Source organism: Erinaceus europaeus, chromosome 7, assembly GCF_950295315.1.
Source record: "Erinaceus europaeus chromosome 7, mEriEur2.1, whole genome shotgun sequence".
In the NCBI taxonomy this organism is placed as follows: domain Eukaryota; kingdom Metazoa; phylum Chordata; class Mammalia; order Eulipotyphla; family Erinaceidae; genus Erinaceus; species Erinaceus europaeus.
Genome location: NC_080168.1, coordinates 83,058,820 through 83,079,440, shown reverse-complemented (window position 1 = coordinate 83,079,440; position 20,621 = coordinate 83,058,820). Strand labels below are relative to the sequence as shown.

At 41.9% G+C, this 20,621-nt stretch overlaps 1 protein-coding gene and 1 long non-coding RNA gene across 2 annotated transcripts in view; one reads left to right on the top strand and one right to left on the bottom strand.

The window, feature by feature from the left end:
- LOC103112191 (guanylate cyclase soluble subunit beta-2-like) overlaps nucleotides 1–20,621 on the top strand; it is a 53,669-nt gene that overhangs the window by 29,575 nt on the left and 3,473 nt on the right. Inside the window, exons 8-13 of the mRNA XM_016187475.2 lie at nucleotides 2,639–2,959; nucleotides 6,760–6,908; nucleotides 7,469–7,615; nucleotides 11,269–11,423; nucleotides 11,862–12,013; nucleotides 14,344–14,439. Of these exons, the coding sequence (XP_016042961.2) occupies nucleotides 2,639–2,959; nucleotides 6,760–6,908; nucleotides 7,469–7,615; nucleotides 11,269–11,423; nucleotides 11,862–12,013; nucleotides 14,344–14,439 (1,020 nt within the window). The remainder of the gene's footprint in view (nucleotides 1–2,638; nucleotides 2,960–6,759; nucleotides 6,909–7,468; nucleotides 7,616–11,268; nucleotides 11,424–11,861; nucleotides 12,014–14,343; nucleotides 14,440–20,621) is intronic.
- Nucleotides 1–20,621, bottom strand: part of LOC132539462 (uncharacterized) — a 33,415-nt gene that overhangs the window by 10,473 nt on the left and 2,321 nt on the right. The gene's annotated exons all lie outside the window — the stretch shown is intronic.

The following is a 20,621-nucleotide window of genomic DNA, read 5'->3' as shown; positions in this document are numbered from 1 at the left end:
AGGGAGTCGGGCAGTAGTGCAGCGTGTTAAGCACAGGTGGCGCTAAGCGCGAGAACCAGCGTAAGAATCCCAGTTCGAGCCCCCGGCTCCCAACCTACAGGGGAGTCGCTTCACAAAGGGTGAAGCAGGTCTGCAGGTGTCTTTCTCTCCCCCCCCCTCTACCTTTCTCTCTCCATTTCCCTCTGTCCTATTCAACAACTACGGCAACAATAATAACTACTACAATAAAAAAAAAGGGCAACAAAAGAGAATAAATATTTGAAAAAAGTTATAAAAAATATATAGACAGAAAAAAGCCCTGAAACTAAATAAACAATACTTCTGTAAATCAAAAGGCATAAATGACAGAATGAAAATACATCCCATGGAGTGGAGGAAAATATTTGTAATTCTATCTGTTTTTAATAGACTTGTTTGTTCTATTGTTATAGAGGTTTTCATGTATTCTTAATGTTAATCCCTTATTAGATAGAATTACAAATATTTTCTTTCACTCCATGGGATGTATTTTCACTCTGTCATTTATGTCTTTTGATTTACAGTATTTTTATTTAGTTCAATTTATCTATTTTTTAATTTGATTGGTTTTTTTATATAAAGAGTCATTTTCAACCCAATGTTCTGAATTTTGTCTTTTTTTTCCTTTTTTATTTCTTACACTTAAGTATTTGACCTATTTTGAGTTTTTTCTTCTATAGTTTGAGCTGCCTCTCTTTAAACTGATGGTTAAGTAGGTATCTTGAGCATAAACACATGTAGCACTGCGGCCATATCAAGAGGAAATGGCATGCTCTGAAGCTCTGAATGAGTTTGTAGAGTGGAGTGATGGGAGAACAACAGCAAGATGAGAACTTGAGCTCTGCTATGCAGTTGGAAGCATTTTAAAGTGTTTCCAATGGTCACAACTGAAGTTTTGTATGATGGGTCTGGAAGCATGTGAAGGAGGGACAAAATATGGGGGGGGATAGAGCCTGGAAAATCAAGTGGGTGCTGACACTGCATATTTAAGTGCTGAGTGTACTCAGACAGTGGCCATAGGGTGCGGAACAGATTCATAAGACAATTAAAGGCAGACATAGAGGTCAAGAAAGAGAATGTCTAGGATAATTATTAGCTTTCATGCTAAACTGGGTGATGAGACTTGATTAACTGAGAAAGATATGATGTAAACTTTTTGAAGGCAGAGACTTCTTTCAGTCTGAGTCATTTTAAATCTACAATACCTAAAATAATCAGTCTGACTCACAAGTAGAGACTAAGTATATATGTGGTGAAATAATTAGCAAAGAAAAGGAAGAGCTGTAGAGGGAATTGGAAGTGATTTAGATAATCTCCTAAGAGTGATTTCTAAAAATCACTATTGATAAGAATGTAAGTTATCATCATTTTAAGAGACAATTTGTCAATATGCATAAAAAGCTTTAAAAATGAACATGCTGGGAGTCAGGCGGTAGTGCAGTGAGTCAGGCGGTAGTGCAGTGGGTTAAGTGCAGGTGGTGCAAAGTGCAAGGACCAGCATAAGGATCCCGGTTCGAGCCCCCGGCTCCCCACCTGCAGGAGGGTCACTTCACAAGTAGTGAAGCAAGTCTGCAGGTGTCTATCTTTCTCTCCCTCTCTCTGTCTTCCCCTCCTCTCTCCATTTCTCTCTGTCCTATCCAACAATGACAACATCAATAACAATAATAACTACAACAATAAAACAAGGACAACAAAAGGGAATAAATATTAAAAAAATACTTCAAAAAAAGGAACATGCTAACTAATTTAATGTTCAAGACTACATCAAGACAAATTTGCCACAGTTATAGATGACTTATCTCAAGCTTGTTCACTGCAATATTACTTATAGAATGATAAAATAATACAGTATAGCTAGTGCTAGCTGACTGCTTTGATATTTAGTAGAATTAATGTAGCTGGTTAAAAAAATGATGCTTATTTGTATTTAATGAACAAATATCAAATAATAAATTTGAAGTGAAATTCATATTATAAAAAGATAATCCTATTTTTTTGTGAATGATGTGGTTATAGGTCATTTTTATTACCTTCTTCGACTCTTTCACTTTCCATAATAAGTGTGTATTGGTTTTAGACCATGATAATAAACAGGCCTATTTTCAAAGAGATGTATAACTTGAGTTGGAGAATGCCCAGCTTTCTTTGGAAATGTGATTTCACAGTCAGCATGGTATAGGATGAAGCTGTGGTATGCTAAAAGAGAATATTGAGATAGAGCAATGCTAATATTTAAAGAATGAGGGGGAAAGCCCTAAAGGGAGTTATTCAACAGCAGAAACCTCAAACAGAAACTGGTGTCTTGTAAATTCCTAGGAATGAGTTTCCAGTGGGAGCATCAATGGTACACCATCAAACAGCAAGAGGGCTAAGTGGGGAGAACACTGATAACCTTGCACTGAAGTAGGTAGTAGGAAGGCCACGGAAGCAGCCTTGGAGAGGGCCACTGTGGGAAGGGCAAGATGCACTGGTGGAGACAGAAAATACATGTTAACTTCCACAAAGTCTGGCTAAGAGGGCTAAAAAGAAAAAAAAAAAAAAAAGAGACTGTGCAATTGATAGAAAGGCACGTTGTATGGGTGATGTGACAGACTGTCTTGTTTCTGTTTGTGATGGGAAGGCCAGATGATCTGGATGGATTCCATACAGTGCATGATGTACATGTGCTCCCCCAAGCTCCGGAGCCTGGAAGAGCTAGAGGAGCGCAAGATGCACCTTTCCGATATTGCCCCCCACGACACCACCCGGGACCTCATCCTCCTGAACCAGCAGCGGCTGGCTGAGATTGAGCTGTCCAACCAGCTGGAGAGGAAGAAGGAGGAGCTACGTATCCTCTCCAAGCACTTGGCTATAGAAAAGAAGAAAACAGAGACCTTACTTTATGCTATGCTGCCTGAACATGTGGCCAACCAACTGAAGGAGGGCAAGAAGGTTGCTGCAGGTGAGGTGCTTTGCCCTTCATGGGGTCCGCGGAGCCGAGGGCAATGCGCCTGAGCAGCTACAGGCTCAGCTGGACAGCAGACAGACTGAGGTTTTAATTCTGGCTCTATCACTTGTTAACAAGATGTGTGTCTTTGGTTTTCTTCTCTTTTCACTGAGAATAATGAAAACAACGTAAGAGTAAAATGTGGGTTCCATAAAAATGACTATCCACTGTATGTGCACGTATAGCAATTTCCAAGGCAGAGAAAGAGAGGGAGAGGGAGAGGGAGAGGGAGAGGGAGAGGGAGAGGGAGAGAGAAATACCCTACAACACTGAAGCTTCCTTCAGTGCTGTGGGAGCTGGTCTCAAACTTGGGTCATGCACAGGGCAAAGCAGAACACTATCCAAGTAAGCTATTTAGCCAACCTACATACTCTTAAGAATTTAAAGTTGTGTCTTGATACTGCGCTCTTTGCTTAGTGACCACAGTGTTCTTCACTATAGCCAGAATGATATAACTACACATTAACTCAATCATGCAGTACCTCTAAGGATTCTTCTGGAAGAGCCAGAGGGAAGAACGTCATGTTTACTCAACATTCACTTTCCATTTGTCACAGGCATATGGTCATGACCAGGCATGCAGGAGGAATTTACTCAGTGCCAGGGTACTGTCCCAAGTCCTGGGGACCAAGGAGAGTTCACTGTCTTGTATTTGGCAGCTATCTACAGAATAAATTAACAGGGGAGAGTGGCCAAAGTAAAGGAAACTTAGGTGCCATTGCTACACCAAAATCTGTGTTGCACATTTTACATATGTGACATCTTTTGATTCTCTGAACATTTCTGTGAAGATGATGTTATAACAAATGAAGAAATTTGCATTAACTTCAGTTTATGGGTAAAAGAGCTAAAGAGCAATTATAAATCCATCTAATTCCAAAAGGCATATTCTTTATGCCACATAGAGTTCTGTGGAAATGTATATGACAAGGAAATTAATAATGAATAGAAGGCAAAGAGAGACGAAGACAAAGTCTTGTAGGACTTATAAGGAATGTGCAACCTTAAACTGGACTTTGAAGTTTCATTTCAGTAATAAAAAAGAGAGAAAGACAGGCAGGGGTGGAGGTGGGGTGGAGAACATAAGGTTATGCCAAAGACGTTCATGCCTGGGATTCCAAAGTCCCAGGTTAAATCCCCTGCACCACCATAAGCCAGAGTTGAGCAGTGCTGTGATAAAAATAAAGAAATAAAATAAGTTAAAAATTATTTTTTAAAGGAAAGGGAATTCACAAAAATGGAATGGCAAGAACAAAGATAAATATGATGTAAAAATAAATATCACAGGGAATTTTCCTTAGAACATGGGGATACTAGGAAAAGTAGTGTCAGCTAAGGTAGATGAAGCAGGGCTCAGGTGACAAATGATAACTCTGAATTACTATGGAGAAGAAGGTTGTCTTTTATTCTGGATTAATTAAAAATCCATCTTTCTTATACTGGGAGAGATATGATTAGCTCTTTTAAAAACATTTTATTGGGGGGTCGGGCGGTGGCGCAGTGGGTTAAGCGCATGTGGTGCAAAGCACAAGGATCAGCGTAAGGATCCCGGTTTGAGCCCCCAGCTCCCCACCTGCAGGGGAGTCACTTCGCAGGCGGTGAAGCAGGTCTGCAGGCGTATGTCTTTCTCTCCCCCTCTCTGTCTTCTCCTCCTCTCTCCATTTCTCTCTGTTCTATCCAACAACTAACAACAGCAACAATGGCAATAATAATGGCCACAGTGAGGCTGCAACAACAAGGGCAACAAAAGGGGGAAAAATGGCCTCCAGGAGCGGTGGATTCATGGTGCAGGCACCAAGCCCAGCAATAACCCTGGAGGGAAAAAAAAAACCAAAAAAACATTTTATTGGGGGGGGGGTCAGGCGGTAGCTCAGTGGGTTAAGCACACATGGTGCCAAGTGCATGGACCAGCATAAGGATCCTGGTTCGAGCCCCCGACTCCCTATCTGTAGGGGAGTCACTTCATAGATGGTGAAGCAGGTCTGCAGGTGTCTATCTTTCTCTTCCCCTATGTCTTCCTCTCCTCTCTCCATTTCTCTCTGTCCTATGCAACAACAGCAACATCAATAACAACAATAATAACTACAACAACAATAAAACAGGGGCAACAAGAGGAAAAAAAAGTAAAAACATTTTATTTAGGGCTGGGTGGTGGCACACCTAGTTGAGGACACACATTAAAGTGTGCAAGAACTCAGGTTCAAGCCTTCTGTGACCACCTGCAGGAGGCAAGCTTCAAGACTGATGAAACAGTACTGCAGGTCTCTCTCTCTCTCCTTCCACCCCTTCATCCCTTCCTCCCTCCTTCTTTCTCTCTCCCTCCTCTCTCAATTTCTGTCTCTATTCAAAATAAATATAAATGAATTAAAATATTTTTATTTATTTATTTTAATTAGATAAAGAAATGTAGACCAGAAAACTGCTCATCTGTGGTTTAAGAGGATGCTAGGGATTGGACCTGGGACATCAAAGAGTCAGGCATAAAAGTCTTCATTTAACCATTATATTATCTCCTCCACCCAATGATTACCTGTATAAACACTTTTTGTTGTAGCTTGATGAACACATTGAGTGAGAGAGAGAGAGAACACATTGAAATCTATCAAAGTGCAGCTGAATGGTGGTAAAGGTATGAACTAAGGCAGTATCAGGAGCAGTCAGCACACTTTTATAACTGAGAAGACTAGTAAGAAACAGGAGTTAGTGGGGGGCAGGTGGGGCACACCTGGTTGAGTGCACATTACAGTGCACAAGGACCCAGGTTCGAACCCCCCATTCCCACCTACAGGGTGAAAGCTTCAGAAGTGGTGAAGCAGTGCTGCAGGTGTCTCTATGTCTTTCTCCCCCTCTATCACCCCTTCCCTCTCAATTTCTGACTGTCTCTATCCAACAAATAAATAAAGATAAAAAAATTTAAAAAAGAAAAAGAAACAGGAATTAGTGGTACATGTGAAATTTGTACTATGGAAAGATGTGATGCTTTATTCTAAGACAACCAGAAAAATAACAGCCTTAAGAGAAGGATGTCAATTTTAGAACAGCTGAGTTTGTAATACTTTATTTATGACAGACAGAACTCAGAGTTGAGTGAACCAGAGGACAACCATAGGGATGTGAGGTCAGAGGGGTGGTAGGAAGAGGTGGGTCCCACACAGGCTAGGGGGAGGTTTTTAGATTTTTGTTATAAGCATGACGGAAATTGTAGAATATTTTTGGCTATGGAACTAGGGACCTGACTTATACAAATCACCTGGCTACTATCAATATCTGGAAATTAGCAGGAACTGGGGGGTAACTGTGCAATCAGCTGGCTCAGTTAGGAGGACATGTTGAAGACATGACACAGAGACAGGGGGAACCCTTCTCTGCATGGTGACCAGATTCTATCAGATACCTGTCTACTCCTGCAGTTCAGATTCTTCCTTAGCCCACATCCTAAAAGCTATTTCTGCCATGCCAGCACTTGTCACATTCCACTGAGGATTTGTTTACACCTACTTTTCCTTCACTAGACTGGCAGCTCCTTAAGGGCAAGGTCCCTGTCTGCTTCATGTCTAGCTCATAAGAAGCACTCAATAGATGCTCAATGAGTGACTGGTGAATGACAAATGGTGAATACCATCTGGTTCCTTTTCCCCAAGGCAGAGTCTGATTTAGTTCCCGAAGCACTTGAATCCAAAATGCATAGGATTATTTATTGCTCTATTCTCAACAGAATACTGTTGGCTGTCACTGACACCTGATTTATGTTGTAGGAGAATTTAAAACCTGCACAATCCTTTTCAGTGATGTGGTGACATTTACGAACATCTGTGCTGCCTGTGAACCTATCCAGATTGTGAATATGCTGAATTCAATGTACTCCAAGTTTGACAGATTAACCAATGTCCATGACGTCTACAAAGTAAGCTGTGTGCTTGGGATGGTAGTGGTGGTGGTGGTGGTTTATGTCTCTGTGTTCAGGGAGGCCTTATTACAGGCCTTCTTTTACCCCCTTTTATACTAGTCTGGGATTTGGTGTGGATGTGAGTGTGATGAGAAGAGTTAAAAGATACCTGGGAGTATTTTAGGAATTTTAGTTTTTTTAGGAATCCTTTCTATGTACCCAGAGTTACAATGCCTTTGAGAGGCAGGCAGACACCATTATCTCACAGAACAGCTCTACTTCTTAAAAGCAGCAAGAAGTCTGTCCCATAGAAATTTGTTCTCTAATAAGATAGCATCATAGGACTACTCCAAAATCTTCATATTCTCTGGAACTTATTTTCACTAAACAGAAAGACCATTTTGTTCTCTCTTGACTGATTCTGGTGTTATTTTTCTTTTCATCTCCTTCCTCATGCTCCTCATACCTTTTGTGCATAATCAACACCGTTCATATGGTCCTTCTGTGGATATGTTTATTAAAAATATTTAGCAATATGTGTAAGAAAACTCTCTGACTACCTTTTTCCCCTCTTATAGGTGGAAACTATAGGAGATGCTTACATGGTGGTAGGGGGTGTACCAGTGCCTACTGGAAGCCATGCTCAGAGAGTGGCTAACTTTGCCTTGGGAATGAGAATTTCTGCAAGAGAAGTGATGAATCCTATTACTGGAGAGCCCATCCAGGTAGAGAGTAATGAAGTATTTTGTTTAATACCAACTTTCTTTTTTATTCCTTTGTAAAATTTGTTTATTTATTGGATTATCGACAGAGAAGTGAGGAGGTAGAGAGAGAGAGAGAGAGAGAGAAGGAGAGATACCTATAGCACTGCTTCTCTGTTTGTGAAGCTTCCCTACTGGTGGGGTGTAGGGGCTTGAATCTGAGTCCTTGTGCATTGTAACATGTCTGCTCAACCAGGTGTGCCACCTGACCCCAGTACCAACCTTCTCCACACACAAGATAGAATTCTTCTTACTAGTCAGCTCAGAAGGTTGCTATACACTAGTAATTACAATGGAGTGATTTCTCCTAACTCTTCTTGGGTATATGTTCCTAAGTGATAAAGGTATTTGTTGGGATATTATTGCCTCAGCTTCTCTCAAGTTCCAGGAAAGGTTTTGGAACTTTCATGTGACTCACTGAAGCTTCCTTTGCGCCCGTAACTTCCTTTTGCACTGTAAAACCTATCTTCTCATTTACTTTGTGGGGCTCAACTCATCTGGGAAGCCAGTTGATTCATATTATAATTCTTGCTCTTTGTTCAAACATTTCAACAAGTGGCTCAGGTTTACTAAATAGCCAACTTTTTCTTCACTTAGGGAAATTGTATCTCCAACATGCTGTCTGACAGGTTCAGTTCTCAGATTGAGGCGTGAAAGTGCCTCCAGCCAGCAGGCTAGACACCATGGTGCCATTAGATATTCAGAGTAGCTTTCCTTCCACCATGGCCATTAGCAAGGCATCTGCTTGCCTTTCTCACAGGAAACTACTCTTCCAAATTCAGAAGTTTGTTCACACTGTAAAAGTTGGACAGTTTTAGAGTTGAAAAGCAGGGGTCCCCATCTCTCTGCTCAGCAGATTTGATCCACTCTGGGATGGAAATGACTACTTCTGCTTTTTCTCCTCAAGGGCCCCTCCCTAATCCTGTCAGTGACTCAAAACAGACTAAATGGCCAACAAAAACAAAAGCCAATTTTAAGATGCAATGTGTTCCCTACCCCCGCCCCAACACCCCCCTCCCTACACACATTATAACCCCTATACAGAATATTCTGAGAAAGTGCTTCACTCAGCCTTATCACAATGATGGAGAAGCTGAGAAACACTGCAGGTTACTGTGTTCACTGACCAAGTTGTATACTACCACAGGAACAACATGAGCAAGATACTTGGCCTGTTGTAAACCCAAGATACATCTGTTGGGAAAGAGAAGAAAACCAATATTAAAAAAAGAATCAGGGGCCAGGTGGTGGCACACCTGGTTGAGCGCACATGTTACAGTGTGCAAGGACCCAGGTTCAAGCCCCTGGCCCCCACCTGCAGGGGGAAAGCTTCACAAGTGGTGAAGCAGTGCTACAGGTGTCTCTCCCTCTCTATCACCCCCTTCCTTCTCAATTTCTGACTATCTCTATCTAGCAAATAAATAAAGATAAAAAAATCAAGGTGGGAGGCAGAGAAGAAGCAGAGATAAGGTCCAATAGGAGGATTCTATCTCTAAGATAAGTAACACACACACAATTGAAAACATAGTGTTGTGTAAGTACAAAGTGTGTATGTATGAAAGAAACATAACGGATGAAAATATACTGTATCAGTAAGAATAAACTAAATAACAAATTCCTATATCATCAAGTCTAAGATAAGCATGGGGACATAAGAGCATCATAGGTAGCCCACCAGAAGCAGCATGTCATGGGTTTATTAAAACAAGCAGGGAAAGAACAAGAAACATTTTTTATAGAGGCAGAGAGAAATTGAGAAGGGAGGAAGATATTTAAAGGGAGAGAGAGAAAGAGAGGCACCTGCAGCACTGCTTCACCTACTTGTGGAGTTTCCCTTGCAGGTAGGGAGTGGGGGGGGTGTTGGACCTAGGCCCTTACTCATAGCAACATGTGCTTTCCAGAAGGTATTCCAACACTCAGCCTTAATAGTGATTTTAAAAAATTAAGAGTATTCAAGTCAAGTGTGGCGCACCTGGTTAAGTGCTCACATTGCAGTGCACAAGGTCCAGGGTTCCAGCCCTTGGTCCCCACCTGTAGAGGGAAAGCTATACCAGTAGTGAAGCAGGGCTACAGGTGTCTCTCTGTCTCTCTCTCCCTCTCTCTATCTCCCCCAACCTTCTCAATTTCTCTCTGTCTCAATCCAATAATTAATTAATTAATTAATTAATTTAAAAATTAAGTATTCAACAATGAGAACAGATGAATGGAAACGTTCTTCTTCTAAGGTTTGCCAATGGAAACATTAATTTGGATAAACAAAGCATGACACAAAACAAAATATTCTATTTTATTTCATTTCTGTCAAGTTCCAGAATAAATAAATTCATCATTGGTAGAAAAAAGAAGGTAGTTGGCTCTACACGGAAGGATGGAATTTGATAGGAAAGGGGCATAAGATATTTCTGAAAGGTAAAGGGACTAGTCTGTTTTTTTTTAACTTGTTTAATTTTAATATTCGCATACCTCAAAACTCACAGAGCTAAATGCTTAAGATCTTCCTATTTAATTTTTCCAAATTACACCTCAGTTTAAAAAAATAAAAGCAAGAATGGAAGATCTTTTATAGCATACATCATACAGAATGTTGATAATCAGGGCCTGGCAATAGTACAGTGGGTTAAGCGCATGTAGTACAAAGTTTTAACAATCAAATTATTCAAAAAACTCACTGAACTCATAACAAAAAATTCACCAATGAAGAGATTTGAAAGGCCAACAGACATATGAAAAAATGCTCCAAGTCATTGATTGTCAAAGAAATGCAAACAAAGACAACAATGAGATACCATTTCACTCCTGTGAGAATATCATACATCAGAAGGGATAGTAATATAGAATGTTAAAAGGTTGTGGAGGCAAAGTAAACTTTCTGCATTGCTGGTGAAATTGTAAATTAGTCCACCCCCTATGGAAAGCAGTCTGGAGAACTCTCAGATATACACCACAAGTTTCTTATCCACTCATCTGTTGTTGGACACCTAGGTTGCTTCTAAGTTTGGGCTGTTACAAATTGTGCTGCTATGAGGATAGACATACAAAGATCTCTTTGGATGGGTGTAGTTGATTCCTTAGGATATACTACCAGAAAAGGAATTGCCAGGCCATAGAAGGCTAGGTGCCTAACAGCAGATGAGTGGCTGAGAGAGCTATGGAATATATACACAATGGAACACTACTCAGTTATTAAGAATGATGAGGTCACCTTGTTTACTTTGTCTTGGAAAGAACCTGAAGGACTCATGTTAAGTGAGATAAGACAGAAAGAGAAGGATGAATTTGGGATGATCCCACTCAAGAGATGGGTAGAACTTAAAAAACAAGAACAGAAAGAGGAAATACAAAGTAAAACATGGACTGGTAGTGTATTGCACCAAAGAAAAGGACTCTCGGAAAGGAGAGCAGAAAAAGGCTTGGGGGGCAGGGGAATCTTTCAGGTCCTAGTACATGATGTCAAACCTGACTTGAGAATGAGAGTGTTTTGCAGCTATCTTGGTGAGATGAGAAATTGTATTCATGAGCCAATAATTTTACTGTAAAACATAAGCCCCCAATACAAAAAAATAGAGGAAAAAAAGAATACTCAATGCCCTCTTTTCAACAAAGTTCTCTCTGTACAGATCAGAGTGGGGATCCACACAGGACCCGTCTTAGCAGGTGTTGTGGGAGATAAGATGCCTCGGTACTGCTTGTTTGGTGATACTGTGAATACAGCTTCTAGGATGGAAAGTCATGGTCTTCCCAACAAGGTGCACCTCAGCCCCACAACCTACAAGTAGGTGCTCATTTTTCATGCCTCCCTTTGTCCTATCTTTCTTTGAGCCTCCCTTCTTACGTAAAGCAGAATACCTAGTAGTGCTAGAGAGAGTTTCTTTTTAATTTTCTCTTTTGTTGCTCTTATTGTTTTTATTGTTGTTGTAATTGTTGTTGTTGCTGATGTTGTCATTGTTGGGTAGGACAGAGAGAAATGAAGAGAGGAGGGGAAGACAGAGTGGGGAGAGAAAGATAGACACCTGTAGACCTGCTTCACTGCCTGTGAAGTGACTCTCTTGCAGTTGGGGAACCGGGGACTTGAACTGGGATCCTTAAACCGGTCCTTGCGCTTTGTGCCACGTGCGCTTAACCCACTGGGTTACCGCCCAACCCCCTAGAGAGAGTTTTATATGGAAAGCCCTTGCTTCTTCTGCACTGTGCATTTCTTTTTTCTCCTCAGAGCCCTGGAAAATCAAGGGTTTGAAATCATTGAGAGGGGTGAGATTGAAGTGAAAGGCAAAGGGAAAATGACCACATACTTTCTGGTCCAGAACTTGAATGCCTCAGAGGATGAGATCATGGGCCGACCTCAGACTCTGCTTCATCATAACGGTAAGCTCAGGAGAAAAGCCTAATCACTGATGTTGAGCACTCCTTCCACCAACAGCTTTGGATGTGAACAGTATGGTCTGTGTTTTCAGTCTACATTGACTGGCTACGGAAGAAGGGCAAACGCTAGAAGAAGAATTGCTGTCACCCCCCCCCAACACACACACACACACACACACACACACACACACACATATACACACACACCCCACACACTCAGGTGCTGCCTTCCATTCAGTAAAAGCTGGCCCAACACTCTTCTCTTACAGCTTGACTAGGATTTTCCTAGAGCACAAAGGATCCCTTGCACATTTATTTTCAAGGTTCTTCCCTGTTCAACAAAGGGACGTTTCTATCATTCTCTCCTGCAGCTGGGGAAATTTTCAATGTCTCTTTCTACTTCTCAGCCTGGAAACTTCCACCGTCCTTATTTTCTGTTGCCTTCCAAAAACTGGGAAGGATAAAAAAAAAATCCATGACTCACCAGCTCCAGCAATGGCAAGAGAGTGAGCTTAGGGTCAAACAATCCACTGCTGACAAAGCTGGGGAATCACCATTTGCCTCCTGCTGTGCAAAACAAAAACCAAAACAAAAACAAACAAACAAACAACAAAAAACAGCAGCTGGGATCCAGCAAGTTAAGTTTCCATCAGCTGCAAGGCAGGCCCCATTTATCCCACATGTGAAAGTCCCTGAAATCTGGGGAAACTCAGAGCAAGAGACAGATCTTCCTAAACCTCTGAAGCAAAGGACAAGGAAAGAGATTCATTCTGACAGGAGCTAATCTTTAGCTGCCCCTGAGGCCCACAAAGGAAAACCTCTAAATCCAGAGGTGCCTCACTGACACAGCTAATATAAGCAGCAGTCTCTGTGCCACACATGAATTATGATTACTATTTTTTAAAGCGGCCTCTACTCAGGAAGAAATGGGTGTTTGAAGAGTGTGAAAAGATGTTTTCATAGCTCTTTCACTCTAACATCAGTTTACCTTAGTATTCCTATGAACTGTGAATGGTTTTGGCCACAGTTCACACATGGAGACTGAAATAGAAAGACTGAAATAAAAAACTTGAAATAACCTTGACTAATAAAGACCAGAGCCTACTCTCCTTTGAACTTTTGTCCCATGGATGTCTAGACACTGGGTACCCTGCCTCCTGATACCACCCCTGTTCTGATATGTCTTTCCCAGAGATAGGGAGGAGAGGTACTAGATTGGGATAAATGCACATTTCACTCATTTCTCTGTTGTCAGACACTGGCAAAGTAAAGGAGGGTGTTCTCACTGGATCACTGGAAAGACAAAGGCACAACTAGGAGGAGTTTTAGCACCAGGATGAAAAGTGCGCCTAGCTCAACTCCAATACTGCTTTCTCTCTTTACTCCTCCCTACAGGGGACCCCCAAACTTCCAAGTTTGAGAAGCAGGGCTCCATACCACGAGGTGGGTCAGTAGAATCCAACCTATCTTCAAGAGTTCTGAGAAGGGAAAACGAAACAAAACCAACCAAGATCAGAAAATAAGTAAATATGCCTCAATAGATTTCTCAGCATGGACCTTAAGAAAGAAAAAGGAAAAATGGGAAGCATGCCCCCCAGCAGTTAGGTAGAGCAGTGGTGTTTGTGCCTCTCCTCCCATTCCTGGGAGAGTGGAAATTCCTTAGGGAGACCCTGTGCTGGCACTTCCCCTGAGTGTCTGAGTGAACACAGGGTATGACTACATGAAACTATGGGTATGGGGGAACTTTTACCCTCACAGTAAGCTCTTATTTCCCAAGGCAGTGGATGGTGAGGAGAGTACAGAAGGTACAGAGAAGTTCATGCCAGTGTACTTCCCAACTGTCTCTTCCTCAGGACAGCTCCATGGGGGTAGACACTGGCTCTTGGGTGACTCAGGGGATAGGAAGGAAGACCAAGAAAACAAACCTGAGGTGATTCTAGTGTGCAGTCAGTGTTATGAGTTATATACCATAGCCAGAAGGAGGAGAGCAGCTTAGCAGTGACCTTCCTGTGCCTTTCTAGGTGAGAGTCCCCCCCAAAACCTGCCTTGAGATACTCAGAAGGCTATGGGACTAGGAAAATCTCTTCAGACCATCCTTTTTCACTGTTCTCTGTTCCTGAAAGCAAGTACTTGCTCTTTCTTCTTTAGGTGGTAAATATGCAAACATAGTAAACATATTAAATCTTTGTGATCCCTGCACTGGCCTCTAACAGCCGGAACCTCTGCATACCAAGGGTGCCCAAGGAGGCTGCCATGTTCAGAGGCATTCTCCATGAAGCAGCTTGATGCTTCACCCCCCTCATCTTTTCCTTCCCCTCCCACATTTTTTGCAGAAGCAAGTGCTCAGGGGAAGCAAGACAGTAAAACTATTGTGGTCATGAGTTATGCAGATAACCGAAAGCTGCTCCCCAAAAGTAACACAGCAGATGGTAAGTACAGCAGATGAGGTGCAGACTCCAGTGCTGCCTGCACACAAGGAGAGGTGGTGGACTCAGAGGCATGGCTATTAGGGGACTGGAAAGTGCCAGAGAGCTTCCCTCAGGTGCAGTTTAGGCCCTGGGGTAGAGATTCCCAAATGCTGGCTTTGCTGTCTTTTAAATTTTTTTTTTAAATGCCCCCCGACTCATTAACCTTCTTTTTTACCTCAAGCATCCCAGGGACCCTATCATTTTGCAAGGCCTCTCTATACCCTCTCCAAATGACTCAGAAGAATGCATTCATTGAAGTTTCCATGTCCCCACAAAACTAGTATAAAAAGTGTAAAAAGAAAAAAAAATCAATTACTCAATCAAAAAAACCGACAAACAAACAAAAACTACCCATTCTGTATTGGGAAAAACATGAATCTAGGTGGCATGATTGCTCTGATGGACTACCTTGAGGAGGATGTGACCCCCTACCTAATTTTCTTTAAGGGTGGTTGAGAAATGGAGAAATGTTACAGATTTGGTAGTTACTTTGGCTCTATAACCTACTATCAAAGCTGCTTGTCATCCACAGGGCACCAAGACAAACACATGGACCAGTGTCATCTTGAGCTCTTCATTTATTTTGACCTTGATTTATCTGGAGTGGAGGCATTGTTTTTAATGGGGGAAATGTGCTTTGTTAGGTTATATGTAAATTACATGCATTTAAAATGTAATAAAAGGGGAGAGGAAAGCAAGGAAGTGTTCACTGAATCACAAGAAGGCCAAGCCATGTCTGCAGGGCAATAGGAAACATGCTAGCAGGATCCAGGCCTGCAGGCTGCACCCAGGACCTCATTTACACTTCAATAATGCACTTTTCTTTCACTCAACTCTGTATCTGGGTGTTAGATGTGTCAGTGGAGCGACTCCCTCATGCAATTAAACGGGAGTATTGAGCCAGAGAGAAATCAGTTTGTTGACTCAAGATATTTAAGCCACCACCTTTCAGTACTGACTGAAAAATTGGCCTTCCAGCTGTCCCTGCTGGCAGGCTCTTCTGGCATCTCGTCAGACCCCTGCTAACGTGTTTTTCAAATTTCAGCTTGCTTCAACTTATCTCCTGATTCTGTGATTATAATAATGGGTTCCAGGCTGACCTGCACAGTTCTTAGGCAAGTAGCCCAGGCTTTTCCCTGGAGGTGACTCCACCTTATAAATCAGTCTGAGGGTGACCACTTGGTGGGTTCATGGCAGGGTAAGTTACCTTAAAGAACTTCTTGCATCCTTCTCCTAATCATTCTATGGAAAATGTTAGTAGCCAGAGTCTCCTGACAATGTTTAGGGTTTTATCAGCTTGCTTGCTGAGGGGTTGGTTGTTTTCCTCCCAAGTTGACTCAATTCTCCCAACAGGAAGAACTTTTCCACTACTTGCTCTCCTCTCAACACACATGAGTAATTCTTGGATGGATTTGTGGTCACTTAAGGGTCTGATTCCCTATTCTTCACTTGACAGTAGCTAGGGCCAGCTGTTTTGGAGACAGAGTAAGGAGCAGAGGCTCCTAGTCTCAGCCCTAAGGTTTTTCAGTGGTCTTTCGGAAGCGTTCATAAGCCTGGCTGTCAAATTTCAGTGACTTCTGCTACCTGAGGTTGATGAATGGTATAGCTTCCTAGAAATTGGGCTATTAACTCAGAAATGTTCTAGAGAAGGAAAGTCCCAAGAGGTACAAATGAACTCTTTACAGAAGCTACCAGAGAAATAGGACACTTTCTGTATGAAGCCTGGCCTTAACATTCAACAGTTAGCCTTGGATTGAGTCAGAGATAGTCACAGGGAAGGTGGCAGGTGGGAAACATTGATAATGTACTGACAATACGCTGAGCTGTTAAATGTCTCATAGGAGATGCCAATGTGTCTCATGGCTTGGGAACCACTACCATAATGTCGAGAACCTTAGCTTTAAATCAGGATTCCTGGTTTTACATCTGGGATCTGGCACCCAACAAGTCAATGGGTCACTATGGGGATTATCTTTGCTTCATTTTTTCTCATTCCAGAAGCAGGGGTAATAGTGATTGCTCTATAGGGTTCACTTTAAGGAGTATATGAGATACTGCTATCACTTAAAAATTGTACAGTGCTGAAGAAACATCTGTATGCTGACCTAGTACCCCTACCTATGCGGATTTACTCAGTTAACAAATATGTGACTCTTGGTACATAAGAGATACTACTGGACTTGGGTAAAAAAAAAAAAGAATGATCTGTACATAAGAAGCTTAGATCTGTATACAGAGGAGACCCATGTGGAAGTCAGGACCTGAGCCTAGTGTCTGGCATTAAAGTATTTGCACCAAGTGCTGGGTCACTGGAGACACAATGGAGGAAGTTCTGGAAAATGCCTTAGCCTAGGTGCAAGTGACCACAAACAAGAAAGGGCAGGGTTTCTATTCTGATCTCTGGAGAATGCCAGGACTTCTGGAAACTGGGCATCTAGTACCTCCAGGGATGGCCTCTTGCCTGTGAGTAACAGAAAGCAAGGGACATAAGTAATTCTTGGATGAAGAAACATTCCACTGCACCCTTATTATTGGATAGGACAGAGAGAAATGGAGAAGGGAGGAGAGACAGAGAGGGAAGAGAGATACCTGAAGTACTGCTTCCCCACTTGTGAAGTTTCCCTCTGGTAGGTGGGGGCTGGAGGCTTGAAGATGGTAGCATGTGCTTTCAACCAGGTACACTACCACCCAGCCTCCCAGTGCACTCTTTTAATCATTGCACCCTTTTAATCTTACTGGTAAAGTTCCCCTCCAAAATCTTATTTTTAGAATTCAGGACTCTATTCTCTTTGCACACTACCATACAGACAGCTTGCCCTCCCCCAGAACAGGTGGCTATACTGGAAAACTAGCCCAGAGGAGCCAAGTGGGAGGAGATGCAGTGCTCAGCATGAGCTCATGGACACATGCAGAGTCAGGGCTGGCACAGGCAGGAGTAGATGGCTAGCAACAAGCCCTATGCTGGGAAAAACCAAGATGGGGCTTAGCCATGAGGATGACTCAAAAACCTCAACTGAGAGCCTGACTTGAGGCTCAAGCCACCCCCGTCCCCAGTCAGGCAGAATCAGTACTGAAACCAAGATGTGTTTTCCCAGTTATTATGATTGATATATTGGGGGTTAGGAAGAGATGGAGAAATACAGACAAGGTCTCCTTTATGTTTCTAGTGCAAGAAAATCCCCTCCCTGCATGTCACTGTCACTGCCATGCCCTTCCTGACTCACAGAGCCCTGCCTATAGTGACCAGACAGCCACCAGTACCCTAGCTTATTCCCCCAAAGCTCACGTTGCTCCATCACTCCTGTGCTACAGCACTACTCCAGGCCCCGGCCCATCTTATATCATGGCTCATTCTGCACTTATTTTTAAAGTGGGATTTTTTTGTTTTGTTTGCAACAATTTTTTCCCACTTAATCTGTTATTAATCTATATTAGAAGGGTTTTCTGGGGAGTCGGGCTGTAGCGCAGCGGGTTAAGCGCAGGTGGTGCAAAGCACAAGGACTGGCGTAAGGATCCCGGTTCAAGCCCTGGCTCCCCACCTGCAGGGGAGTCGCTTCACAGGCGGTGAAGCAGGTCTGCAGATGTCTGTCTTTCTCTCCCTCTCTCTGTTTTCCCCTTCCTCTCTCCATTTCTCTCTGTCCTATCCAACAACAACAACAACAATAATAACTACAACAATAAAACAACAAGGGCAACAAAAGGGAATAAATAAATAAATAATAAATTTTTTTAAAAAAGGGTTTTCTGAGCTGATTCTGATTCCCTATCAGTAAAAGCTGTCTCAGCTGAAGGTTATGTATTTATTCATTTATGCTATAAGCAGAATTCTTTTTTTTTTTTTTTTTTTACAGTAGCATGGGTGAGAGAGCACTGTGTCCCAACCACTAGACTACCAGGGAGCTGATGTCAGGAATGAATCTAAGGCCTAAATATACATGATATCACTAAGTTGTTTCCTGACCTGGTTACTATCTATACTGTTAGACTGGGGGTGGGGTGGGGAGGAGGGTGGGAGAGAGACAGAAATAGCACCACTCCATCATCCATGGTGTTGGTATGCTTCTAATTCTGCTTCTAAACCCCCTTGTGTTTCATTGGTTTAATCCCCCCTGCTTAACACTGTATTCTATTTACATAACCACTGTTAACTAAGCACCACCCTGCCTGCAGGGCATTGGTTTAATCCCCACTGGTTCACAATGTCTTTTTGCTCCTCCCCCTCTCCTAGTACACCCTGATTTCCACCAGTCTTTTTCACTCCACCCTCTCTACGTCACATCCTGTTTCCACCCTACTTAGTGAGTATATATAAGGACAGGATTGTGATTAGAGATAGCTTAGTTTAGATTGTGCTGCATTCCACATGAATAAAGACTGAACTGCATACCACTCAGCCATGAGTCTCTGGTTGTCTCTCTTTCCTGCCCACGAAGCTAGCCCAGCACCATGGAATTCCCTTGGTGGTGTTCCTGGTGTTCCCATGTGTCATGAGGATCAACCCAGGGTCAAAAGCATGGTGAGGTGAACACTTGACTACCTGAGATACATTCTGGGCACCTATTGCTGTTTTTTTAAACCAGAAAATACAAATAAGCCAGAAGAAAAGAAAAACCCATAACTCATACATAGACTAATGTTAAAATTTTGGTGCTTATCTCCCTAGACTTTGTGTATGTTTCTTACAAAAACAGAACTGTCATAAATACACTGTCTTGTAACTTGGCAAATCAATTATTTCTTTTTCTTAATACATTTATTTATTTATAAAATGGAAATATTGACAAGACTATAGGATAAGAGGGGTACAATTACCACCACCAGAACTCTGTATCCAATCCCTTCCTTGATAGCTTTCCTATTCTTTAACCCTCTGGGAGTATGGACCCACAATCATTATGTGGTGCAGAAGGTGGAAGGTCTGGCTTCTGTAACTGCTTCCTCACTGAACGTGGACATTTTAAAAATATTTTTTATTATCTATTTATTTATTGGATAGAAACAGCCAGAAATCGAAAGGGAAGAAGGTGTTAGAGGGAGAGAGACAGAGAGACACCTGTAATGCTGCTTCACCACTCGCAAAGCCTTTCCCTTGCAGGTGGGGGCCAGGTCCTGAACTCAGGGGCTTGTGCATTGTAACATGTGCACTCAATCAGATGCACCACCACCCGGCCCCAGGTCAATGATTTCTTTTCTGAAAGAAAAGTAAGATTTTAAAAAGACATAATGTACTTGATGTGGTATAAGTATTTCCCATGTAAGTTGCTATTATACACCAAAAACAATATCCCATGCTATCAAATAGAAATTCCAATTACCTTATGCTTGTACATATATGATGACCTTGATATTCTGTGATTCCTGAAGTTTCTTCTGAATTTTCCAATGAAAACTGATCTAAGCACTGACTAGATTATCCCGGTGTCTGGATATTAGGAATTAAGGGAAAGTATACATTGCAATTCTCAATTAATCACAAAATTAATTAACCAGAATACTTAATCTCCCAAGTGTGTATACTAATGAGCATTAACCATGGTACACTGGTGGTACTAATAGGCACTAATAGGGTGAATGGTCCTTGGGGTTGTGAGCAATGGTCTTGTGGGAGCAAAGATGATAACAAAGTATCCATGTCAAGTAAGTGAGGAAGTCCTTCCACCATCTGGACTGTAGAAATGGATTGAAATAAAATGTCAAATATGCATGTGTAGAAATTCCTAGTGTGGGGGGAGATAATGGCTATGCAAACAGACTCTCAAACCTGAGACTTCAAGGTTCCAGGTTTAGTTCCTATACCACCATAAACCAAAGCTGAGCAGTGCTTTGGCAAAAAATAAATAATACATTAAATTAATTAATTACTGGGCAATCGTGCAATTTTATGTTGCTCAAGTCTTATTTTTATAGTCATGCAGCATCAACTCAAATCAATGGAGTCAAATTTGTCTAGTTTTTGACATATTACCTTAATTCTTTTCCCAAGACAATCCCATTTGGCTGTCTTTTTCTCCCTGTTGATCATTATTTTCCCTCAAGAGAGAAAAGGAACAGAAGAGCAGACTAAGGAACCTATAAATTATTATTATTTTCCTATTGCAGTTTCCTAAAAAAATCCTATGTGTGAGATCATGCCAGAAAATTGG